The 22,402-nt window shown below is 33.6% G+C and overlaps 4 protein-coding genes across 4 annotated transcripts; 1 reads left to right on the top strand and 3 right to left on the bottom strand.

Moving 5' to 3' along the window:
- Nucleotides 1-1,223: 1,223 nt before the first annotated feature.
- On the bottom strand, nt 1,224-5,644 carry LOC111006389 (S-adenosyl-L-methionine-dependent methyltransferases superfamily protein). Its single transcript, XM_088123304.1, has 8 exons — nt 5,199-5,644; nt 4,823-4,987; nt 4,543-4,725; nt 3,720-4,314; nt 3,077-3,189; nt 2,730-2,950; nt 2,151-2,484; nt 1,224-1,587 (listed from the first exon to the last, which is right to left on the bottom strand). Exons 1-7 carry the CDS (start codon nt 5,442-5,444, stop codon nt 2,169-2,171), a joined length of 1,839 nt encoding a protein of 612 aa, XP_087979430.1. The 5' UTR covers nt 5,445-5,644; the 3' UTR covers nt 1,224-1,587; nt 2,151-2,168.
- A 994-nt stretch (nt 5,645-6,638) lies between these two features.
- On the bottom strand, nt 6,639-11,739 carry RGLG2 (RING domain ligase2). Its single transcript, XM_022278241.2, has 12 exons — nt 11,540-11,739; nt 10,650-10,994; nt 10,002-10,086; nt 9,771-9,911; nt 9,582-9,695; nt 9,391-9,488; nt 8,492-8,571; nt 8,278-8,383; nt 7,972-8,099; nt 7,538-7,739; nt 7,164-7,220; nt 6,639-7,061 (listed from the first exon to the last, which is right to left on the bottom strand). The coding sequence occupies exons 2-12, from the start codon at nt 10,896-10,898 to the stop codon at nt 6,981-6,983; spliced, it is 1,341 nt and encodes a 446-aa protein (XP_022133933.1). The 5' UTR covers nt 10,899-10,994; nt 11,540-11,739; the 3' UTR covers nt 6,639-6,980.
- A 3,893-nt stretch (nt 11,740-15,632) lies between these two features.
- On the top strand, nt 15,633-16,737 carry LOC111006144 (uncharacterized). Its single transcript, XM_088123249.1, has 2 exons — nt 15,633-16,117; nt 16,180-16,737. The coding sequence occupies exon 1, from the start codon at nt 15,720-15,722 to the stop codon at nt 16,113-16,115; it is 396 nt and encodes a 131-aa protein (XP_087979375.1). The 5' UTR covers nt 15,633-15,719; the 3' UTR covers nt 16,116-16,117; nt 16,180-16,737.
- A 1,559-nt stretch (nt 16,738-18,296) lies between these two features.
- Nucleotides 18,297-22,111, bottom strand: LOC111006727 (RNA-binding (RRM/RBD/RNP motifs) family protein). Its single transcript, XM_022278808.2, has 8 exons — nt 21,923-22,111; nt 20,269-20,889; nt 20,048-20,111; nt 19,850-19,917; nt 19,483-19,572; nt 19,272-19,402; nt 18,905-19,057; nt 18,297-18,540 (listed from the first exon to the last, which is right to left on the bottom strand). Exons 2-8 carry the CDS (start codon nt 20,882-20,884, stop codon nt 18,523-18,525), a joined length of 1,140 nt encoding a protein of 379 aa, XP_022134500.1. The 5' UTR covers nt 20,885-20,889; nt 21,923-22,111; the 3' UTR covers nt 18,297-18,522.
- Nucleotides 22,112-22,402: the final 291 nt, after the last annotated feature.

Genomic DNA, 22,402 nt, shown 5'->3' with positions numbered 1-22,402 from the left:
AAACTGTTTATTTCATTGTTTATGCTTTTTCAAATCGTTACATTATTAGAATGTTTTTTCTTCATTAACCATAAAAAAAATAAAAAATTAGAGATTAAATAGATAACCATTAAAATTTAAGAATTAAACTATAGTTTAGCAATTAATTTTTAGTTGTTGGTTGACCCTTTTGCCCTTTCTTTAAGGAGCTATGAGCTTCCTAATTGAAGCTAAATTATCGATTAAGGAGAGTTATAGATTTCTTTATTTAACCATAAATTGTAACCACCTCCAGAGAATAATTAGTGTAATGGAGGTATGACCATTTCATAATAAACTTAATTAGTGTGGCTGCCAAACAATCTAATCCCAAATTTGACCCTATTTTCAAGTATGAATTAGTCAAATTTGCATTTGTTTTTTCTTCACCCTCCAAAGGCTTCTTTTTGCTCCACTCTATTGGAGGCGAATCCTGACCTGCCACGTGTCATGATCGAAAAGGTGAGTTGGTTAAACACGCGAGCGAAATGGAGAAATCGGCTCCAAAATACTCAGGTCGGCAGTCAGGGTAGGACCTATAGTGCCGAGCTGAGCTAATACAAAGTCTGTAACAGTATCCCTCCCGTACCCGACAACACGCCGCGATTTTAGGGTGCTAGAACTAACTTGCTCGTCGGAATGCTAACTTTGTTTTGCAGGTCTCAAGAACGGTTCAAGGGAGGTGCGGGACTATTGGCTATAGTTCGTCCTGAGCACACCGATCTAAATCGTGTCCGAGCTCAATCAATTTCGGGCTCAAAACACACTCCATTATAATTTCATTGCCATTCTTTTTTTACTAAAAGGGTTTCCTTAAAAATTTAGGGAGCAATTAAAATAATTAAAATATTATTTGATAATTAAAATCTTTAAGTAACCCATGTAGTTCAAAATTTATATTTTTTGCATTTAAATTTTGTATTGACATTTAATGAAGTTTTAGATCAATAAATGATATGGGATTAAATATATATATAAAAAAAAAATTGATACTTAATGATGAAATTTATTATAGTATGGATTAAATTGTTACAAATTTCAAATTATAAGAATTAAATTAAACTTGAAATTACAAAAGACTAAAGAGTTACAAACTAAAGTTTAGGACTAAATCGAAACTTCTAACTAAAATGATAAAAGGAAAAAAGGGTTCCAGTTTAAAATTTCACTGAGATTCTCTGAAGAAAAATAAAATTAGATGTACATGACAAAAATAAAGATGTTACTCATTAATAACAACAAAAACAAAATAGTTACCAGCCAATTCCAAGCTAAAATTATTTGGTTAAAAATATTCTCAACAAAAATAGAAATCTTCTTGTATGCAACTAAGCCAAAAAAATTTCTTTAAATGACACTATTGTCATTGTGTCTCCTTCATCTCGTGCATTCTGCAAAATGATTGTATCGTCATGGAATTGGTATCATTCCATCTTCATCTTCAGCAACGATACTGGGTTGAGTCAATGGGAAAATTGCCACTGCAAATATATCTATGGATCCAAGCTCTCCAATCTTCATTTTCAATTGGGAGCTGAGGACCTTAAAAATATGTAGAACTTGGTTTGCCTACAAGGGAAGAAGTGGCAATTTACAGAGCAGAAAAACAACCTTCAAGTATAAATTCATACTTTACCAGGGACCAAAAAATCCAGCTAATGAGGAAGAAAAAGAGAATGAGAGATTCAAGGTTTGTGTTGGCCTAGTGGCCAATCTAAATAGTAAATGACTTCGATGAATAAGTTCAAACTATGGGGTGGCTAGATGTAAAAGGGCAGATATAAAAATAATAAAAAATAAACAAAAGGGGTGCTTCTGTAATTTTCTTAGTGCTTGGAGACTTCCCGTCTTCCCTTCTACCCCTCCTAATGGAAGTATTTCTTATCTGATGAAAACTAATAGATCTGAAGTACAGTTATCCCTGAGCCTATTTTACGATCGTTCTCCCATATTTGGGTATTTAACTATAATTCATCTTCTCTGGAACTTATAATCTAAGAAGAGAACCAATTTTTAAAGTTATGATCCGTATTGGAGAAAAGCCAGCCAGTGCCAATAAGCTAAACATGAGACTATTTTCTGAATCTGCGAAGTGACATGCTTCACAATAGGAAAACAAAAATTATATCCACCTGAAAAATGCAGCAAAATCAGACTGTTGCTGCTTCATTCTCCCACAGCTTCTTTCTTGCAATTAGAACCCTTTCTTCTACGTTGGAAAGAGCATCAATCCTTGGTTCCACTTCTGATAACCATCCATCCCATCTTAGGGCCGTCACAAACTTCCTAATATAGTTTATGATAGTAGGAACGTCTCGTATAATGACAAATCCACCTGGCCTAAGGATTCGATCCATTTCAATCAATAGATCCTCCATACTGCACCCACGAACATTAACTTCTGAAAATACAGCCCAGGCATGAAGAAGATCGTAGGTGCGAGGATATGTTGAAAATGCTTCACACCTGTAAAACACAACCAAGGAATCTGAATAAGCAAAGACCACAAACGGGGAAGGTAGCATTTAGCACGTATTAATTAGGACAGCATTTCAGATCAGTAGTATCATAAGATGGTATCAGCGAGAATAGGACAGCAGCGGAAGATGCCATTATATTAAATAACCAAGAAAAAAATAACGAAACAACGTTTAAAAACAAATTGCCTAAATCAACTTATGTAATGAAAAAGCACATAGTAAAGTACATACCAATCATGAACAGTTCCTAATAAGCCCCTATCATAAACAATCTTTAATTTTGCAGATGAATTGACAGAAGCAACATTCATCACCCAGATATCTTTATCAATTAGTGCAGCAGCAAAACCCCCGAGATTGGAATTCATATCCATTACATTTCTTATGGAGTCCCTCTGTATGACAGATCTCATTTCTTTCCAATATTCTCCCACTCTAAGCTGCCATAAATTCTGCATAAATGAAACTTTTCCTTAGGCTTCTTGAATATGTTGAAAAAGAACAGGAAACAATAAAGCATCATTTGGTGCTGCTAAAGCTTAAAAACCATAGATGACATTGACACCTTAAAAACTTACGCTGTCTTCTTTGAATTCCTCTGCACTGACACTAACTTCTTGAAGACGGGGAGGAGCAGACACAAGTCTCTGTGGCCAAGGAACTAGTCCACTTCCTTTTTCCCTGTGCATCTCTGTTCCATTGATATGTCAAAAGAGAATAATGTAAATGAAAGTATGCACAAAGAGCAACAAGCTAACAAAAAGAAATGAGAAATGAATATACAGAGCTATAGCCGATAGAAATAATATTTGAAGGCAGAATCTGTTGAAAAATAAAACTCTATTGCTTAACGACATTCAAATCTTTGCGTGCATACCGCTTGAAAACTTTCTTTAGAAAAGAGTAGTATAAATCATAACATCATTACAAAACCTTAAAACATGAAAGGTAAAAAAGAACGAAACCACATACAACTGCGAAGATCAGTAAACAAGAAAAATTTTCATAGTACGATCAAGAGCACGTGGCTAACAAAAAATTCTTTCATAACTATAGTCTCCTTGTGATTGCAAAGGATTGGAAAGCTACTCTATCTTAGATTGTGGGAGGGAGGGGGTCTTCTCAACCCTTGGCCCTTAGGCTGTGATTCTCCTTTTGTTTCGTTAATACAGTGATTTCTTATACAGAAAAAGCATGAGGCTAACACGCATTTAGACTCACTTGCAGAGTATCGGGAAATGCATGCTTTCATTGACACGTTCCAAGTCAAATCTGGATCATCATCCAAATCACACAAGGGTGGAAGAGTCCCTGGATATCTTTTCAAGTAACAGCTATTACTTACTGGCTTTGACCATATGACAGTTTGATCCTTTTTTGCAGCAACTTTCCAGCACATCCTTCTCAGAATGTCATGCATAGCAGTTCCAATCCTTCTATTTTCGGCATCATGTGCATATGCTTCAGGGGAGGAGTAAGCAAAATAACCTCCAGGTCTCAGTAATCTGTCAAGTTCTAATAAGAGGATTCCATCTCTTTGTAGCCAATCAATTCGACATCGAGAACAATGAGCCAACTCAAATGATCTACTTGGGTAGGGGAGTCTTTTTGTTGCCAAAACACCAAGAGTTGATGGAATCCCCCTCTCAAGCGCAAATTGTATTTGATTCTGGTGCACATCATTAGGTGCCAGTGACATGGCAATGATATTATGTGAAAGAAGATATGCGCCAAAACTTGCAACCCCACAACCCACATCTAGAACATTCCGTAAATTTCCACCATTATGGAGCTTATCACCAGGGAACTTAAGCATCTACACGCATAACAAGAATATTCAGCATTCTACAAAGAGATCAAATGAATATCATGTATATGGGTCACCACATAGTACTCATTTATTTGGAGAAAAAAGAATGAGCATAGAAACAAATTTTGACACTTTGGAAGAAGTCAAATTACTCAAATTTGGGATTACTTTTTACATTTTATTATTTTTCCCCAATGCAACACGTCAAGGATTGAGAATGGAAGAACATCTCACCTTCGCAAGTGCAATGATATACTTATCAGCTCCATAGTGAAAATGAGTACCACCTCCAGGAAAAATGATCTTATCCCCATTCACAACCATCCAGTTCTGATCTGATTTTTCTTGTGCAAGGTGTGTATGAGGTATGTTTGCCTTCCATACTTCATCCCTACTATTTGGCCATCTTATTGGGATCTGAAACTCTAATCATAATTTTGTCGGGATCAAACTTCAAAACAAGCCGAAACCATTCTACTAGTAGCTTTTCTTTACATAACTACATATGACCAACCTTGTAACCAGTAGGAGGCGGAATGAGACAATTATAGCGGCGTTCAGGAGGGGGGCAATGCCGCTCATAGTGCTCCATCAAACTCAAGTTGAGCTTCAATTTCGATTGGTAAATAAGGTTTCTATCTAAACAAGGTATCAGCTCCGAATACATCTCATCACAGATCTGGAAGGACGTACAGAAACAATAATTTCAGCTCAAAAAAAAAAAAAAAAACAAGCGCAACAAGAAAACCTATCAAAGTCGAAACACGTTCCCTAAGTTCCAACACGACACCAGTCGTACTAGTCAGTCTTTTGGCACTCAAATTTCGAAACAAACAACAATATCAAGCAAACCAATGAAAACAATAGACGTTGAAGGTATTGGTGCTTACAGGTATGCTTTTAGGGACCTCGGGATTGAGCTCTTGATCTTCATGCAAATCATCCAAATCGTGATTGATGACGGCCCCGACAAAACCAGGATCAGAGCCGAAAGATTCCTCCACATCAGATCTGCGCGAGCCGGGTGCGAAAGACGATCCATAATAGAGACAGAGGAGGCCAAGAAGTAAGATGAGGACGAGTAGGAGGAGCTTAAGACGCCGAGTGGAGAACAGGGACTGGGTCTTGTGCTTCATTACAGCAGGATATGATCCAAGGGAGCTCACAGAAGATTCAGGGAAACGAAAAGCCAACAGAAGGTGAAAGAGAGTGAAGATTTTCGTGGAGACTGAGCTTCCGCTATCGTTCGCTGTTTCTCGTGCGAAAGGAGATTGGGTTGGGTTCGCGCGTACAGACACTGCTAATTAACTCCCACTGTTTATCGTATTTGCTGCATCGCCAAAGGCCTGCAACTGCTAAATATGTAAACCTACGTTTTTCTTTTCATTCCAACCGGGAGAAATCAGACTCACAGTCTCTTTAAATATAAATATGTATCAATTATCGTTGACTTATATTCAATTTGAAATATAAAAACATGATATTAAATGTTTGTCGTGAGATTTTATATTTTTTGACATGGTTCGATAGATAGAGAGATAAATTTATCTCTTTATAATATTATAGAAAATTTGATAAAATATAAAAATATCGTTATAATATTATTAATATAGAAATAATATTAATTTTATAATCTTTTTAGAAATATATATTAACATCGAGGTTTAAAACTTCATGTAAAGTTTTATTTATTTTTCTCTCTTGGTCCCTAATATAATACTTTAAATGCTTTTTTAATTTAATCTTTATTGTATTTTAATTTAGTAATAATTTTAAAATTTAATCTTCTATCATTAAAAATTAACTTAGGATTAACTTACCTGTCACAATGTTTCACTAATTGACAGAAATTTTGAGGAGAAAAAAGTTCCAGAAATTGTTCAATTTTCCTCTCAAGTTTTGCATTTATTCACTGAAAGTTCAATTTTCATTTATTCACTGAAAGTTTAATTAAATACTATTAGAAGGACTAAATTGAAAAATGTTAAAATATAATAGATCAAATTAAAATTTTTTAAAGAATAGAGATTAAATTTTTAAAAAAAATTACCCAAACATTAAAAATTAAAATGTATATTTTGAAAAAAATGATATGATATACGTATAAAGTTTTAGTTCAGTTTCTAATATTTTAAAATCTTCAACTCCATTCTTATATTTCAAGACCTTCCAATCTAATTAAGATGGACGTTTAAATATTCATCTTGCCCCTATTTGAAAAAATTCAAATCCCTACTAAGTTTAGAAACCAAAAAATTGAAAATTACAAGTCTTGTAAAAGAATATAAAACAAAATCCTGTTACAGAAAATAAAAAATAGAAAATGGATATCAAGTCCAACCTAAACAAATTCCATCTCCCATTTTCAAAATCTCAATACCATCTTGGTGCGTAGCCTGTACATTTTCATATTAAAAACATCTAGATTTGGACCAACATTTTCAAAGAATTTTAATCTTCAAATGAACATTCCATAGTACATATCAAGCGCGAAATCTGGGTCCTTCATCTTTCTCAAGTAGGCATCTCAGCCGTAGAGATGAACTCGCATAGTAAATTCGAAGACGATAACCCGAACAACTCACATTGACCAGATAGAACATCATTTTGGATCAATTGTGGAATAAATTACAAAGAATTTCAGCAAAGCAGTAAAAAACTGAGACCGCTTCTCAGTAGAGCTTTATTCTGGTATGAATGGCGCTCCTACATATGGGACATGTCTGGAGATCTTGTCCACATTCACAACACGTCTGTAACGAACAAACCATTCATAAATCTAGGATTCTTCATATGTGTTCTATCCATAATATGTCAAAACAGAACAAAGTTGAGAGAATTGTATCAAATCTCACCTGGTGTCCACAGCCGAAAGCCATGTCCTTTGGATTGCTGAGGCAAATGGGGCAGACCTGTTCAAGATCAGTACAATTTTAGCCTCTTACTAAACAAGCTTTGTTAAAAAAACTGTAAATGTCGGAAGCCTGGGATAGTGTTCTATTTGCTTTCTAAAGCTTCGTTAACCGGGATAGTGTTCTAAAGAAATGTGCTCAGCAAACATATGAAATATATGAAAAATGGTTATCGTTGCACAAAACCCAGCAACAAGGATGCTCTATTTGGATTGAACCCAGCTAGTGCATAATATGGTAAGCATGATTTATTATTACAGAAAATTTTTAAAAAGGGGTGAAGAAAACATGACAAACAAGATTAAAATTTAACAGACCTGGTTGTCATAAGTTGAGTTTGCTACAGGAGGAGCAGTGCTAGTAGGAGTTCTAATTTCGGGGAAGGAAGGCACGCTCGGCTCGTAACTGGAAGACCAGGCAGGCTTCGAACTACTAAAAGATTTTGAACTGCTAAAAGATGCTGCGCCATAGATGGGTGGAGGGAGTGCAATCCTCTGGGGAGAAATGCCCTTGTGACCACTGCTCAAATAATGAGAGACATAAAGATTGTTTCTTAGACCCATTTCTAAAATATTTTACGTCCTAAAATAATCTCTGAGAACTGTTCTCAATTGATTTAACTTGAAATCCGTTGAGGAAATTTAATTTATAATCCCGTGTTTCTGATTTCTTTTCGTTGTAGATAAGGTTTACAAAACAATTACTTCAGATACTAGCAAAATAACAACTGAAGCAGGAAATAATCTCTTACCCCAATATGTTAAGCTCTATTGTAGCCTTGTATTGGGAAGGAATCTCCATTAAAGCTGCAAGAGCAAACTCAGTTTCTTTCCGAGATGGAGCTATATTCTTTGACATAATTTCCGTGAAATTTACAAACTAGACAGAAAAAGAGAGTTAATGAGAGAATAAGACAGAGTTCCAATGATAGAGAGGAAGAAACAATAAAATATAACAAACAGAAAGTATTCATCCAGGCGTGTGGATGTGTATATGCATAAACATACATATGAATGTATGTTCGGATGTAACGATGAATTGATGGTATAACACTAACCTGAAAATTATCAAATGCACGCGATGGGATATTGTCATCAAATTCTCTCATCATATCCCATGGGCCATCTCCAACTCCAACTAAAACAATCGACAGAGGAAATTTGCTGCAGTGAAATAAAAATACAGATGATTATCGCATGGGGATACAGAGGTGCTGAGAGCTATAAAGAGTAAAATGGGGATTAGGAGTAATGTAAGAACTTCATTTTCACCTTGCTTCAACAATGGCATCAACAGTCTTCTGCTCCTGTGGACTAAGCTTACCGCGTTCTGTATCTACACTTCTCGTTACCTGAGCACGGGGAAAGACTTTAGAAGACATGAAATAGCAAATAGATAATCTAATGACTTAAAACAAGTCCTGAGCAAGAAACATGTACACAAAGTGAGAGCATAGAGATTCTTAGATATCACTTGAAATGTTTTATTTTTTCCTTTCATGCATGCCCACTAGAAAGATGGAATTTGAAGCACCATTCCTTTGGACATTCTACAAATATGGTATTGTCCTGGACCAAAGACTTGCGTTTGCAAGTTCAAAATGTAAGAAAAATATGAAAAGCATCTTTTATTCCAACTTTAAGTGGCTGGGTGTCTGGCTTGTGTAACCTAAACCAAATCTATATTATAGTATGTGGGTTCGCTCATCTTACACCATAGATTAGTAAACTCAGGTTTATGATATCCACCTTTCATATTACATACTAATTTTTAAGAATCATGAACTCCCAAACTAGACACAGTTATGTAAACCCAGGTTTCTATAACTTTTTCTTTTGGAAAATCCAAACACAAATTCAAACTTCCAAACTTCACAACAGACTTCATAAACTACAACTTATGAAACCCCGTCATTTGCATTCATTTTTATTATTGTAGAGCTCTCTAGACATTCTAGTGGGGGCACCGCCTGCAGTTTATTAGGTTCTAGAAGATGTCGCACTCTGTGCATTTTATTTTCACCCTCCCGCACTTTCTTTACATAAAATTTACAGTAGCAGCAACCAGAAGCAGCAGCAGAAGAAGAAAACAAGTACTTCATTTCGTTAAACACCTCCCCTAGTAGCTAAATCAACCTATTAAAAGCAGGGAACTAGACATTTAGACCTACCTGTCCATCTGCAATTATTAGCAAAACATGGTACTGGCCACCACTCTGCTCGACAATGGTCATGGCCATTTCAATAATAGGTGCAAATGAAGTTGGTCCTATCACAGAGCCAGGAGAGTTACGAGATCAAATTCCATATCAAAGTGACAAGTCCTTCAAATATAAGAAAGACACTATAGACAAAAACAAACCTGCAAGTCGTAGATGGGGGACGATTTCTTGGTAACGACTCAATACATCTTCAAAACCATTGCAAAACTTCTCATCTGGGTAGAAACTAAAGACGTCTTGTTCATGAGTTGATGCTGCCAATTCAGAATGGTTAACACCGACATTTTTAATTGATCAAGAACTTTGCAAGGAAAAGAAAAGATACCAACCATCCCCAAATCCAAAGCAGGGAATTAAGTTATCATCATCAAAAGCAGCCAATGTCTTTCCAATAATTGATATGGCCTGTTGATAAGGATTTGGGTGATCTCCAATATGATGCAGACTTCGTCTATTATACGACCTTGCACCTATTTGTCAATATAGAAGTCAAGTCAGAATGACCCACCACAAATAATTGGCCATATCTTGCAATTTTGGGCACTAAACCAATGTCTGACCTGTCCATTCATTGCTCTTGGTGAAATCAATGCCAACAATAAGATTGGAAGACTCGAGGCCAGCACGCGCAAGAGCTTGTGTTACCTGAAAAAGACAGAAGAATATTTCACATCTCAAAACTCAAGGCTGATAACGATTTTATTTTCAGTTTTTTTGTTTTTAAAATTAAGCTCATAAAAATTATTTTTACTGATGCCTTCTTAGTTTAGTTTTTCAGGTTTTGAAATTCCAATTTTTCAAAATGAAAAACTGGTTTTGAAACTTCCACCGTAGTTCTCAAATTTTGGTTATAATTCCAAAAGGATTTTGAAAGTACATCACAAAACAGAGAGAAGAAGTTAGTAAATAAGAATATTTTTAAAAGAAAAAACCCAAAAACAAAAACGTTATAAACCAGCATTAAGCTTTTCCCTTTCTTTTCTAAAAAAGAAAAGCAAAGCAAATCCACCAGATTGCAGCATCCTTTTGCATGTAAGAACGCCCAAATTACTTGAAGGTCCTTCATTCATGAGAAGAAATAACAAATGCAAATGAAGCGTAAAGAAGAAGATTCAACGAATACAGAGATGAAGTCATCATTTCTCCATTCCACAAGGGTAAAATAAGTATCCATCCCTATTCAAACAAAAAACCCATTTATAAACTACCTCTTCTAAAGAATTGTAATCATCAGCAATCCTTGAGTATTTCCTATCCAATCTCCTGCCATTATCAACGCTCCCATAGCACTCTGGAGGGGATGTATAATACGGTTGGGAAGAATAGGGTTGCTGTTGCGGAGGCATATAACTTTGGGTTTCATGTCCATATGACGATTGAGGATACCCACCACCACCCCACGAAGAAGAAGAAGTCGACCGAAAGGACGAGGCCTCCTTTGAACTTTTGGCCCCCATCAAGCAAAAAAGGTCTGTACAGAACCCAACAAAACCCTGCTCCCTGAATCTCAATGCAGGATATAAAAATTGAGGGAGAAAAATCGAAATCCTGATCTACAAGGAAATATTACAATATCAAGTCACAAAACAAGAAAGAAACATACACCTCCTAATTAAATACTGCAGACGCGTGTAGGAATTGAAGGACGAAATGTCTGAGAAAAACTTGAAAACGTATTCAAAAATCAAAACCAAATGGCGGCACGTATGACTGGTTCACGCAAACCCGTGAAGCCGACCCGACTCATAGAAGATAGACTTATCTTATCTGTTAAGTTTCCTCAATTCCGAAGTCTGCAGACAACTCACCATTCTTAATTTACCATTGAAAACTGCTTGATATAGAAAGTAAATAAACACAAATTTCACTCGGCACAACCTAGACAGAAAAAAGAAAAGAACCCCCAAAAAAATTAGTGGGTTCTTCTAATTTTTCCGTCCAAATGAGCAACATTACGAATTCCCAATCACTTCCCATCATTCGAGCCTCTAAACACCGACTAATCGAAACCCCAAAATCTCAAATCCTAATTAGCGGCAAGAAGAGGCATAATCACAAACACCTTATGGGCGATTTCTCAGATTTGATAGAAAAATACCTCAGCAGGGAGCAGATGAAATGGGGGCCATACTTCAGCAATGAACCACGGGCGCACAGTTGAAAATGGGTTTCAATGGCGGATTTGTACCGAAAGAGTGGAGCTTTTGGAAAAGTGGGTATCTTTTAAAATATGGGGTTTAGGCGGAGCACATGATTGTTTGTTTGTTGCGTGTGAAATCTGAAGATTTTAAAAAGAAAAGAGCATTATTGAAGACATCCGGTGGATTTATAATAGAAAGTAGAGAAACTTTAGCGCATTTTTAGCTGCGTGGAGTGGATATTACACCACCGAACATGCTTGTCACCATGATTTGCTGATTAGGACGCTGCGGTCCTATGAAAGTCTTCCTATTTAGTTACTTTATTTTTTTATGTTATTATTGAGATAATAATTTTTTTTAGTACCAAAAGCCCGCATAATATGAATAACTATATTTTGTTTATCTACTTTTTAAAAATATTTTTAAAATTTAAGTCAACTACAATAAATAGTTTTAATTTTTTTATTTATTTGAAATTCTAAATATTTTTTAGAAAAATGAAAAAAATAGAAATTGAGAAAAAACGTGTGCATTATGAAAGTTTTAATTTTTTTTAAAGATTATTTTACTTAAGATTTTAAAATCTTAACAATGTATTTTTTTCCGGCTATAGATATGGTTTTTTAAATATAAGCTAAAATTTAAAACCTAAAAATGAGGTGGTTTTCAAGAACGTGTTTCTATTCTTCAAATTTGGCTAATAATTTAAATGTATTTTAAGAAAGGTGAAAACATATCAAAAAAAAAAAATTTCAAAAAACACAAAATTAAAACAAAATAGATATAAAGATTGAATAATTAATATAAACACTCAACATTCTTACCTATAAGTAATAAGTTAATAGAAAAAAAAATGTAATTGAAAATTTGAAGTAAGCACATGACTAGTATTAAGGGGGAAAAATTCAAACTCCAACCCTAAGTCTATTTCAAACGAGGATTTTTCTGGGAACTATCAACTGCATGAACAATTAACTAAAATAAATAAATGATAAACTTCATGAACATTTTACCACTGCCTCAACCTCTCCATCTATCAGGAAAAAGAAAATGAAATTTCCTCTTGGGAAAATGGATTTTTTTTTCAAACTTTCAATTTCTTGAGTTGATAAAGTCCGAATCTGAGCAAAACCCATTGTGACTTTAAAGGGAAAAAAAAAGCCCATTATGAGTTATGACTCTTTCTTTGGCTGCTTGACATAAATTTCCAGGAAAATAGAGTATAAAAATTGTGATTGAAGTTTCAATTTCTTCATTTTTATAGTTTTTTTTATCGTGGAATTAATGTAAGGTCTCAATCGTTTATTGGGACTCACTTCTTAAACATCCCATAAAAAAAAATTTGGACCTCAAAGTTTTTTTTTAGAGAAAATCCAATTCCCTCCAAATATGTTGCTCAAAAGTTCCCTCAAAAGTTCATGTCTTCGACATTTATGGGTGGAATCAAATATGCAGTATTTATCGACAAAAATATTCGGACTCTATTGAGAATAAGATGGACAATTCTAATACCTAATTAGTTTATCAATGTCATTGTTTTTTTTTATGCTTATTCTTTCACTTTCATTTACAAATTCAACTCGGGTTAAGGTAGACAACCAAACAAATACATATTGGCAGGAATTAACTTCCGTCTGTGCCTCATAAAAAGAACTAACAAGTTGATGGATCGATCATTACCCTAATGCTTGAGCTCAACTAGTCATTGCTAATCACTTTTGTAGTTCCCAATCGATATGGCCTACCTAAAATAAGAGGGATAGAAGAACTTTCCAATTTATACCAACAATTTGAGATTAATTTAATCTATTTATTTTTAATACAACATATTATGGTGAGAATTAGAACTTTCACGACCTCTTGATCCAAGATAAATGTCTTCATCACTGAGTTATATATTAATGTTGGCAAGATTAATTTTAATTTAGTCTCCGTAATTTTGATTTGATCCTTATACTTTGGTAAAACTTTACTAATCGTTTTTAATATTTACTCATAAATCTACTCATTTAGTTGTATTTTTCACTCAATTTTAAACTTTAGTTAACACAATCAAATTAAATAGAAAGTCATAAGAACTCAACTGATCCTGAGAGATGCCGACATAAACATAGTTTGCAATTAACATATTTTATAATCTTCCTATTTATTTGTGGATAACTATTTTTTTTATGTTCATTGTTTAAGAGGAGTGAAGAAAATAAAGCTCGTCTTTACATTTTTTTAATAAAATAAAGTTGGTGATAATTTTATCACCCTCGTCATAAACAATATCAAGAATCTGAAGGTCAAAAAATCAGCCCAGCAATCACTGTTTGAATAATATAGGATTAATCACACAACTCCGAATTAAAAAGGTTAACATAAAATGTCAAAAGGTCATAAGTTCGAACTTCCACCTCACAAATTATACTAAAAAAAAAAAGAAGGTTAACAAAAAATTAGTTCTAAAATGTCCATGCGTGACAAATACTTTATGGCTTGGAAATTACTAAAAATACGAGGACATTATAATAGTGTTGGTGCTGATACTAATGTGAACAATTAATATGGAAAACCATAAGACGTGATATTGAACTACTTGTGTCCTGTGGGCCTCTGTATGCTTCATTTTAATAATTAATTGATTCTCATTTACTTCTTATTAAATATCATTTATTCTATCTAATTAATCTCTAATGAAGAGAAATTCACCTGGAATAGGAAAATAATACAATGAAAATGATTCTTTGGAAGATTTCAAATCCAGGGATAATACATATTCTCATAAAAGTTTATGTCAACATTACACAAGGAAAAAAAAGTTTATATGTCAACATAGGCATATGATTAGTTTTTTTTTTTTTTAAAAGAGAGGCATATGATCGTGATCCACACATTTAAAATTCGCTCTAAAATAACTATTTATCATGTTAATTAATTTTTATTATTTTCAGAGCTAGACTTTATTTCACTAATGAAAATATCAATTTGATAAAATTTTCTCACTTCTTACTTATGTTTGACTTTGGTTACGTCTTGAACAGTATATGAGTTGAGTTAACAATGTTTCTAGTGATATGCTGCAAAAAAATATATCAATTTGACTATAGTTTTGATTTTTTCATAGTGTGAGATTTTATTTGAGTTTGAGTTTAATTTGAATTATATTATTTTTTATAAAATTGGAAACTCTATCGTATATTAAAAATATGTATTTATTTTATGATATTTATATAAATATCCTTTTAAAATATAGATAGAGATCTCATATCTTTTTAATTGTAATAATGCTCAAATCCCAAATTATATATTGTATGATTATATATAGCTTATTTTGCACCTTCTCCAAGCTCTTGGATTTTTTTTCATGATATCAAGCAAGAATAATTTAAAGCAACTTGAGATTTAAAATCACTGCATAAAACATCACCTATGTCAATTTTGACCCTGAAAAATGAAAATTACATCTAAGGTATGTCTCTAAATATTAAATATTTTTTAATACCAAAATTACTTTAAAAATTAAACAAAGTGAATCCTTCCATCATTCCAATCTTTCGTGTTTTTTTAGTACAACACGTGGTGGGGATCGAACTCACAACCTCTTGGAGATATATATAAATTATCGTTGAATTATGCTCACTTTGACTTCTTTCGTTTATTTTTTATAATACATTAGGATCCTCTAATTACATTAGACCACAATCATAATCAAGAATGGTACATAAATTTTATATCATACTCTAATTTATTAGAGTATTTTTAGCGTGGATTCTTATCACTAATAATTGAATGAAGAAAAATAGCTCATTAAAATTATTTAAAATAATAAATATTATTGACCATACCACCTTCTCTTGAATTCAACATTTGGTTATTCAACTGCATTTACATGGATGTGAAGATGAATCCAAAAAAGCTTTATTTGTACAAGATGCATGTGAGTTTGATTTTTGGAGTAGAAGTCAAAATCAAACACAAAAAGAAAAGGAGGAAAAAAAAAGGAAGAAAAAAGTAGAAAACTCCACCACCACAATATATATAGTTCTAACCATTTAATGCATCCAACAACTTCTCTCTCTCTCATCACTCTATTAATGCTCTCTCTCACTCTACTTCAGAGCACGCCGATCGATTTCTCTCCCCAAAACCGCCATGGCGGAGTCCGAAACCGCGTCCGCAGGCAAATTCCGGTACCGGAGGCTGAGATACAGCGACGAATTTGAGGAGTCGTTCGGAAGATCCAGGCGACGATCAGGGATCAGGTTCGGAATTGTCGGAAGGGCTTCGATTAGGAGGAGGCTGAAGAAGCTCAAAATCCCTAGCCTCAGGAAGCTGCTGAGGAAGAAATCGCGGCTCGTGAAAGCCATGAGAGGCTCCATTTCGAAGGTGGTCAAGAGATTCAAAGACGGAGAAGCGTATTTGGGAGATCTTTTCGCCGGAAATTATCTGTTCCTTCAAGTTAATCCCAGCTCCATCAAATACCTCAACAAGCAATGCGCCGCCCTTCAAAGCTTCGCTCCCAAATATTCTCTCCCAACCTATAATTAATGGTAATCACTAATCAAAGCTTTAATTAGTGTTTTATTTTCTTTGATTCTGTTTTATTTATCAGATCTCTGCTTGGATGGGAACTGGGAAGTATCCTTTACAGTTTAATATTTATTTTACTTTCCTCTTTCAATTTCTTTAATATTTTATTTTAGTCTTCACATTTTACATCAAAAAATATATATTATTTTAGTTCTTGCCAATCTTCTACCGACGATTTTACATTAAAAAAATAATAATAATAACGGTGAGAACTATATATATATATATATATTTTTATGTGAAATTGGTTGACTGAAGTAAAAAATAAAATTAAAGATTTGAAGAGTGAAATTAAATAAATGTGAAGGTTTCACAATATAATAGGATTTAAATTAGGGTTCTTTAATTTCTCACCCAAAATGGGGAGAATTGGATCCATGGGAGTTTATTTATTTATTTTCTTCTTCCTCTTGTTCTTCCTTTTGTGTTTAGTTTTCAGCTTCAAACAGCAAAATGTAAATTAGTAAATCAGTTTCTAACTGAACATCCATGGATCCTCTCTCACTCTCTCTCCTTTAGGGTTTGTAATCTTTGGATGAAGATGAGACTTGGTTTTTATGAACTTTAAATTTCTGATGCATGTTATTATATTATTACAATTTCTGTTGAAACAATTTATATATATAATCATTTTTTAAATCAATAACCATTTGACTTTTTAAGGATCGTATACAGGAAAACAAATTGTTTGACATAATAATCTATTTTTAAAAATTTTAAAAAGTAAAATATTTTAGCTTTCCTCGTAACAAAGTCGTAGGTTTATTTTCTTCTTTTTGATTTAAAAAATATATCCAAATCCATTAATGAATTGAACACGTCCACTCATAGAAGTCAAAACCTATCCACTTTACATAACTTGACCTATATAAAAGTACTAGATTTGAAATGAATTGCTACTCTAGGAAATATAGCCATTAAAAATGTAGTCTGGAAACAATTCTTAAATGTAATTATTGGCTTAGTTTCTAAACTTGTTTATTATTAAAAAAAAAAAAAATCAACACGAAGCCTAGCTAGAGACCTATTAAATACAATAAATGTCTAATAATAAAATTCTTGGGATTTGAGATGCAGTCTGTTTTAATTATAAAACATTTTGAGCAAAAAAAAAAAAACTAATTTTATTTGGAGAATTTGTAATATTGGCTTAGTATCAAGTTTTGAGTTATATAAATATAATATATTTGAAATTTGATTTTTCTTATTTCAATTTTACCCAGATATACCGATGATATATCAAATAAGGTATATTAATAGTATTTCAAACCAAATATATTTATATATACCTTGTTCATATTAGGTACATCGTTAGCATAATCAGGTAAATTAATGTAAACAAATCAAGTATATTTATAGTAGATCAACGTTTATGTCAAGTATAGAAAACATGCATTTAGATTACAAAATGCATACACTTTATCTAATATTTGTACATAATGCAACACGGTTCAATAAAAGAAACTGAACACACAATAAATAAAATTATCAAGTATAACATTGGTATGTCGTTGGTATTTCAACACAACTCATAATCAGAAATATCATCGTTCATTAAAAAGTATATTAGACCTTTTTATAAATTTTGGTATTTTGCAAAATTAAAAAGTGGCGGCAACTCTTGTCGGTGCCCTTTTTATTTTTGACTCCTTCGCTTTATTACGAATTGAATATGGTTAGGAGAGAGAGAGAGAGGCAGAGAGCATTAAAAATAATTGAATAAAATAACTTTCTGGTAGGAGTTTGGAAGCAGGACTTTAATTTCCATTGTCCAACACTCAGCCATCAATTAATGCAAATAAAACAAGACAACCATCAAATACAAAGTAGCTCTGTGGATACATCAAACTTTTTTTTTCTTCTAATTAACTGATCGAATAAAAGTGTCCTAATATTTTGAACTATACTTAAAGTTGACCTCTTTCTCTTTTACATTTGATGCCTTTACAAAATCATTTCTGATTCAAATCCTCTCTTATCTATATTTAATTTCTCTATCTTTTGGAATTATATACCATACCATACCATACCATTGTTCGTTGTTCGAACCTTTGATATTTGAAAAGTGTTCAAGTTGACTAACACAAAATATCAAGGGTGAGTAATATATCTCTCTATATTTTCTACGAGGGATGCTACTTCAACAATTTAACATGTATAGAATCACTTTTTCAGTGCTACAACTATTCAAAACTTTCAAAATTATCGAATACAAATGTCAGTGCTACAACTATTCCTTTTTCTTCCCTTTTAGAGTCTGAGATGAACAAATGAATACGCCAAAGACTGGGTGATCCTGCCTAAACCCTTACACGAGAAACCACTCGTCATACTTGTCTTTAATACCACTCGGAAATTGGACTAACTACGAACTTCCAAACACCTACAGAAGAGAGGACATTACCCAAAATCTCGGTTACAAAATGTATCGATAAGAAGAGATATTTAAATTGCAAGATAAATGAAGCTATTAGCATATATTTGGGGTAAGTTTAGAAAAATGAAATAATTGAACTTCTTTTAAAGCAAAGCACTTCAAATTACTTCTTTTAAAATGACGGTGTAATCAAATATCATAAAGGTTTTGAAAGTTTAGAGAAGTGCGGTTTAGAGCTCTTTTTACCAATTTAAAAATCATATCAAACTCACCCTTTAAAAAGAACTTCACATTCACATGATAAACTGAGTAAAATCTGATAAGTTGACAGACAGAATATAGGTAAATCATATGATAACTTATCACTTACCCCAGCCAGGATATTTTTAGACAGTCTCTGTTTGTTTTCTACTGCAGAATCTGCAACTGGTTGTGTTTGTGGGAAGTTGCGGATCAGTTTTGGAAGTTTCTGGTAAACAACAGGTTCAGAACTCATTTCTGAATCTTCTCGCAACTTCTGCTTCTGTAGGCCATATAAAAAGAGGGCAATGTTTATATTTCCAAAGCATGGACAACGCTTATAGTTTATACTACACTATGAGGAACAAACTCAACTGACAGCAAATTTCCAAAGCAAATCCCAGCTGGGATAGGAGAATCCCCACGAGTCCTAATTTGTTAAGAATGCATGCTGAGATAGTAATATGTTATGTGCCAATAAGGCTTGTTAGATGTACCTTCTTCAGCCGTTCTTCAATGGAATTCAATGCGCGTGATTTATCAACTTTAGAAAGATAGAAATCCCTCTCCCTCTTAGCGGCAGAAATTTCCAAAGCTAGTTTCTGCTCCCGTATAGCATGCTTGTAAGCTGCAGAAACGTTCAACATCAGTAACAGTTTTGTAAGCAACATGGCGAATGGGGCAGGATCAAGTCTTAGAGGTGTGTACCAGTTTCTTCAGTAAGATCATCCCACTTGAATTTACTCAAATACTTGATATTCCAGAGATCATAGTAGAAAGATGACCTCTTCCTTCCTCCTAATACATGCACAACAGGTAGAGAAAAACAACTATGAACATAATGATATTTTAAGATGTTCATAACCCCAATTAAATAGACTATGAAGCACGTTATGCATGCCACAGAAGAACTAATTCACTATTCTGAGCTGAATAGAGCATTATCGAACATCCCAATTTAGTGTCTATCATCATTGAAAAGCTAATTATGAATCATCCTCCAAAGTGAAAGAAGAAATCATGGATCAAGCTAGGATATCAGGTACAAACACGAACATATTAAATAAAAAGTTACCTATTTGTTCACCATTTAACATAGTAGCAACCTTCTTCGCAACTCTTTTATCAGTAAATTCAACCCATCTGCATAGAGCACGTATAAGGAGAATACTACATCAGGAACTAGAACCAAGCCCTTCGACAAGCCAAGTAGTGACAAGAGTATGCTTCAATAAAATAAAAAAACAAAAGTTACTAAGGAGTGTGAGTATACCCTTCTGAAAATAATTGCCCTCGAAACCCTCCTGCACGCTTTCGTTGTACTTGATTTGCAGCGTCTGAACATGAATACAAAAGTAACCTTCAATTAGATCATGGACATCTAAACTAAAATGATAGCAATGGAGCTAAAGAAAGAAAAAATATGCAATCAAAATTTTGAAGCAACAGAAAAACAATTAGACAAAGAAAACATTATGCATTATTATTCATTACCCTCGGGTGCAAGATAAATTCTTTGTATCTCCCCATAATGTGAGAGGATCTGTCGAAGTTTCAATGGATCCATATGTGGAGGAACTCGGCTCAAGTAACAAATCCCACACATATTTGCTTTTGCAGATTCCTTCAAAAGCCGTTTCTTCCTCTTTATCCTTTGATCTGATTTTCCATTGTTAGACTCTAGAATCTTCTCTCCAGAGTTTTCTCTAACAATACTGTCTGCCCTCGCATCCTCAGCATGCTCCAGTGGAATTTGCTTCTTTTCAAAAGCTGCATCTTTCTCACCTCCACCATCAGAGAAAGGACCACCCTCTTTCATAGAACTCTCTGCTTTACTTTCAATTTCTCCTGCCTCAGCCTTGATAGAGTTCTCTTCTACACATTGTTTAGCACTCTTCTTTCCTTTTTTCTTCTTTTTTACTTTGTCACCATCAGAGTTTATGTTGCTTTCCTCCACCTGAACAGATCTTACTTCTTTCATTTTCATGACATCTACACCTTCAGTCAACAACTGCTTCTTTTTGTTTTTACTTCTTTTTGCTCTTTTCTTACTAGATTCTGGGCTGAGATCAGTCGTTAAATTAACTTCACAGATCTCCTCCTTGGGCATACTTACTACAAGATGAGATTAAAAACCTCAAATAACAATTGCAATATTAAAATAGCATTGCTGCTATAAGAAAAATAAGATTAACATCAGAGCTCTATCGTTGTACACACGAGTTACTCACACCACACAAACTATCTTCATTATTTCACTTCTAGGTTTACTAATCTAACAAATTCGCTAATTAAAATGACTAGTAAAGAATCCAATTCTACTATCAAGTTTGTTTACTGCATGTATGTCTAGCAGAACAAGAGTAGACTAATAGTGCAGAACAGAAATAGACGAAGTCATCTGTGAATTAATCAAAGATAAAATTAAACCTACTAAAAAACTACACCCCTTGATTAAGAAAAACAACAAAACCCAAGAAACTAAAGCCCGTTTTACAATTTTATTATAAAATCCATTTTACAACTATTTATGTTTATTGTTTCCATTTCTTTTAGAAATATTCTCAAAATGAAACAACAAAAAATAAGTTTCTTGTTTCTTGTTCCCATTTTTAATTTAATCTCTCACAGGAAAATTGTTTTAACATTCTTGAATCTATAGGTATTGGGACCATGCAATCCCCTTTTTCTTTATTAAAAAGAGGAAATAGGAACAAGAAATGGAAATGTCACCAAACCGGCCCTCATAATTTCAAAATTCAAAATTCAATCAAACAAGAGAAATTGAAATCAAATTCCACAAAACTAAGATCCTTCTTTCACATCCAAACTCAAAAATCTCTAACTCCCAACTTTAATACTCCACATTTTCTCAACAATTCTCAGAAACTTATAAAATAGGAAAAAACAGAGTAAGCTAGCCATTACAGTAAGTGAATAGACTAGGATCACCTCATCACTGTGAAAATTTTAAACAAAGTTCCTTTTTTGCAGTTTCACACAGACAAGTTGCTTCGAACTCACAGAACTAAACAGATGTTCTAAGAAACGCAAAAGTAGCAAAGATATCCCAAACAATTTTGAATTTCATCAGCTCAAAGCGAATAAAAAAAAAGACAAATCTTAGTAGTTCGTAAAATAATGGTACCTCAAAAATGGTACAGAAGAAATCCAAACAGTTTTCTTTGGACGGTTTCAGACCTAAATGGCCAGAACCGGTGGTGGGTCGAGATCGTCGTCCGCCGGTGGTCGTTCACAGAGAGAGAAGGGTGGCCGCCGGTGGTCGTTCACAGAGAGAGAGGGGTGGTCGTGTGGCGCCCAAGTCAGAAAGAAACCTATTTGGTTTCGGTTAAAACCAAAATCCGAACCGAAAGATATCGGTTCGCTTTAATGCTATTAATTATTTCGACCCGGTTCGGTTCGAATTCTTACCCACCTATATTAGCCAACAGACCAAAGACTTCTTACTGCCTAAATTACTCAAATATACTATATCTAATAAAATTTTTGAGATAATTTTAAAATATTAAATTTTAGGTAAGTGATTAACTTGAAATTTGAACCAATATTTTTTAAATTCTGAACCTTTGAATCAATGTTGATGGTTGAATTGTAAGGGATTATATTA

This window comes from Momordica charantia (genome assembly GCF_013281855.1).
Source record: "Momordica charantia cultivar OHB3-1 chromosome 4 unlocalized genomic scaffold, Mcharantia_2.0 BLBB01000004.1, whole genome shotgun sequence".
In the NCBI taxonomy this organism is placed as follows: Eukaryota; Viridiplantae; Streptophyta; class Magnoliopsida; order Cucurbitales; family Cucurbitaceae; genus Momordica; species Momordica charantia.
The sequence above is the reverse complement of the archived record's forward strand: the minus strand, read 5'-3'. Positions and strand labels throughout refer to the sequence as shown.

Bases quoted from the DNA above. Each gene is read 5' to 3' on its own strand.
- LOC111006389 (XM_088123304.1), bottom strand. From the start codon at position 5,444: ATGAAGCACAAGACCCAGTCCCTGTTCTCCACTCGGCGTCTTAAGCTC. The intron at 4,988-5,198 runs GTAAGCACCAAT...ACGTCCTTCCAG, and splicing joins AGGTCCCTAAAAGCATACCT to ATCTGTGATGAGATGTATTC. The intron at 4,315-4,542 runs GTGAGATGTTCT...TTATGCGTGTAG, and splicing joins ATATCATTGCACTTGCGAAG to ATGCTTAAGTTCCCTGGTGA.
- RGLG2 (XM_022278241.2), bottom strand. From the start codon at position 10,898: ATGGGGGCCAAAAGTTCAAAGGAGGCCTCGTCCTTTCGGTCGACTTCT. The intron at 8,384-8,491 runs GTGAAAATGAAG...ATTTCACTGCAG, and splicing joins GATGCCATTGTTGAAGCAAG to CAAATTTCCTCTGTCGATTG. The intron at 7,740-7,971 runs GTAAGAGATTAT...TTATTTGAGCAG, and splicing joins ATAGAGCTTAACATATTGGG to TGGTCACAAGGGCATTTCTC.
- LOC111006144 (XM_088123249.1), top strand. From the start codon at position 15,720: ATGGCGGAGTCCGAAACCGCGTCCGCAGGCAAATTCCGGTACCGGAGG.
- LOC111006727 (XM_022278808.2), bottom strand. From the start codon at position 20,884: ATGCCCAAGGAGGAGATCTGTGAAGTTAATTTAACGACTGATCTCAGC. The intron at 20,112-20,268 runs GTAATGAATAAT...ATTCATGTTCAG, and splicing joins AATTTATCTTGCACCCGAGG to ACGCTGCAAATCAAGTACAA. The intron at 19,918-20,047 runs GTATACTCACAC...TGCTCTATGCAG, and splicing joins GGGCAATTATTTTCAGAAGG to ATGGGTTGAATTTACTGATA.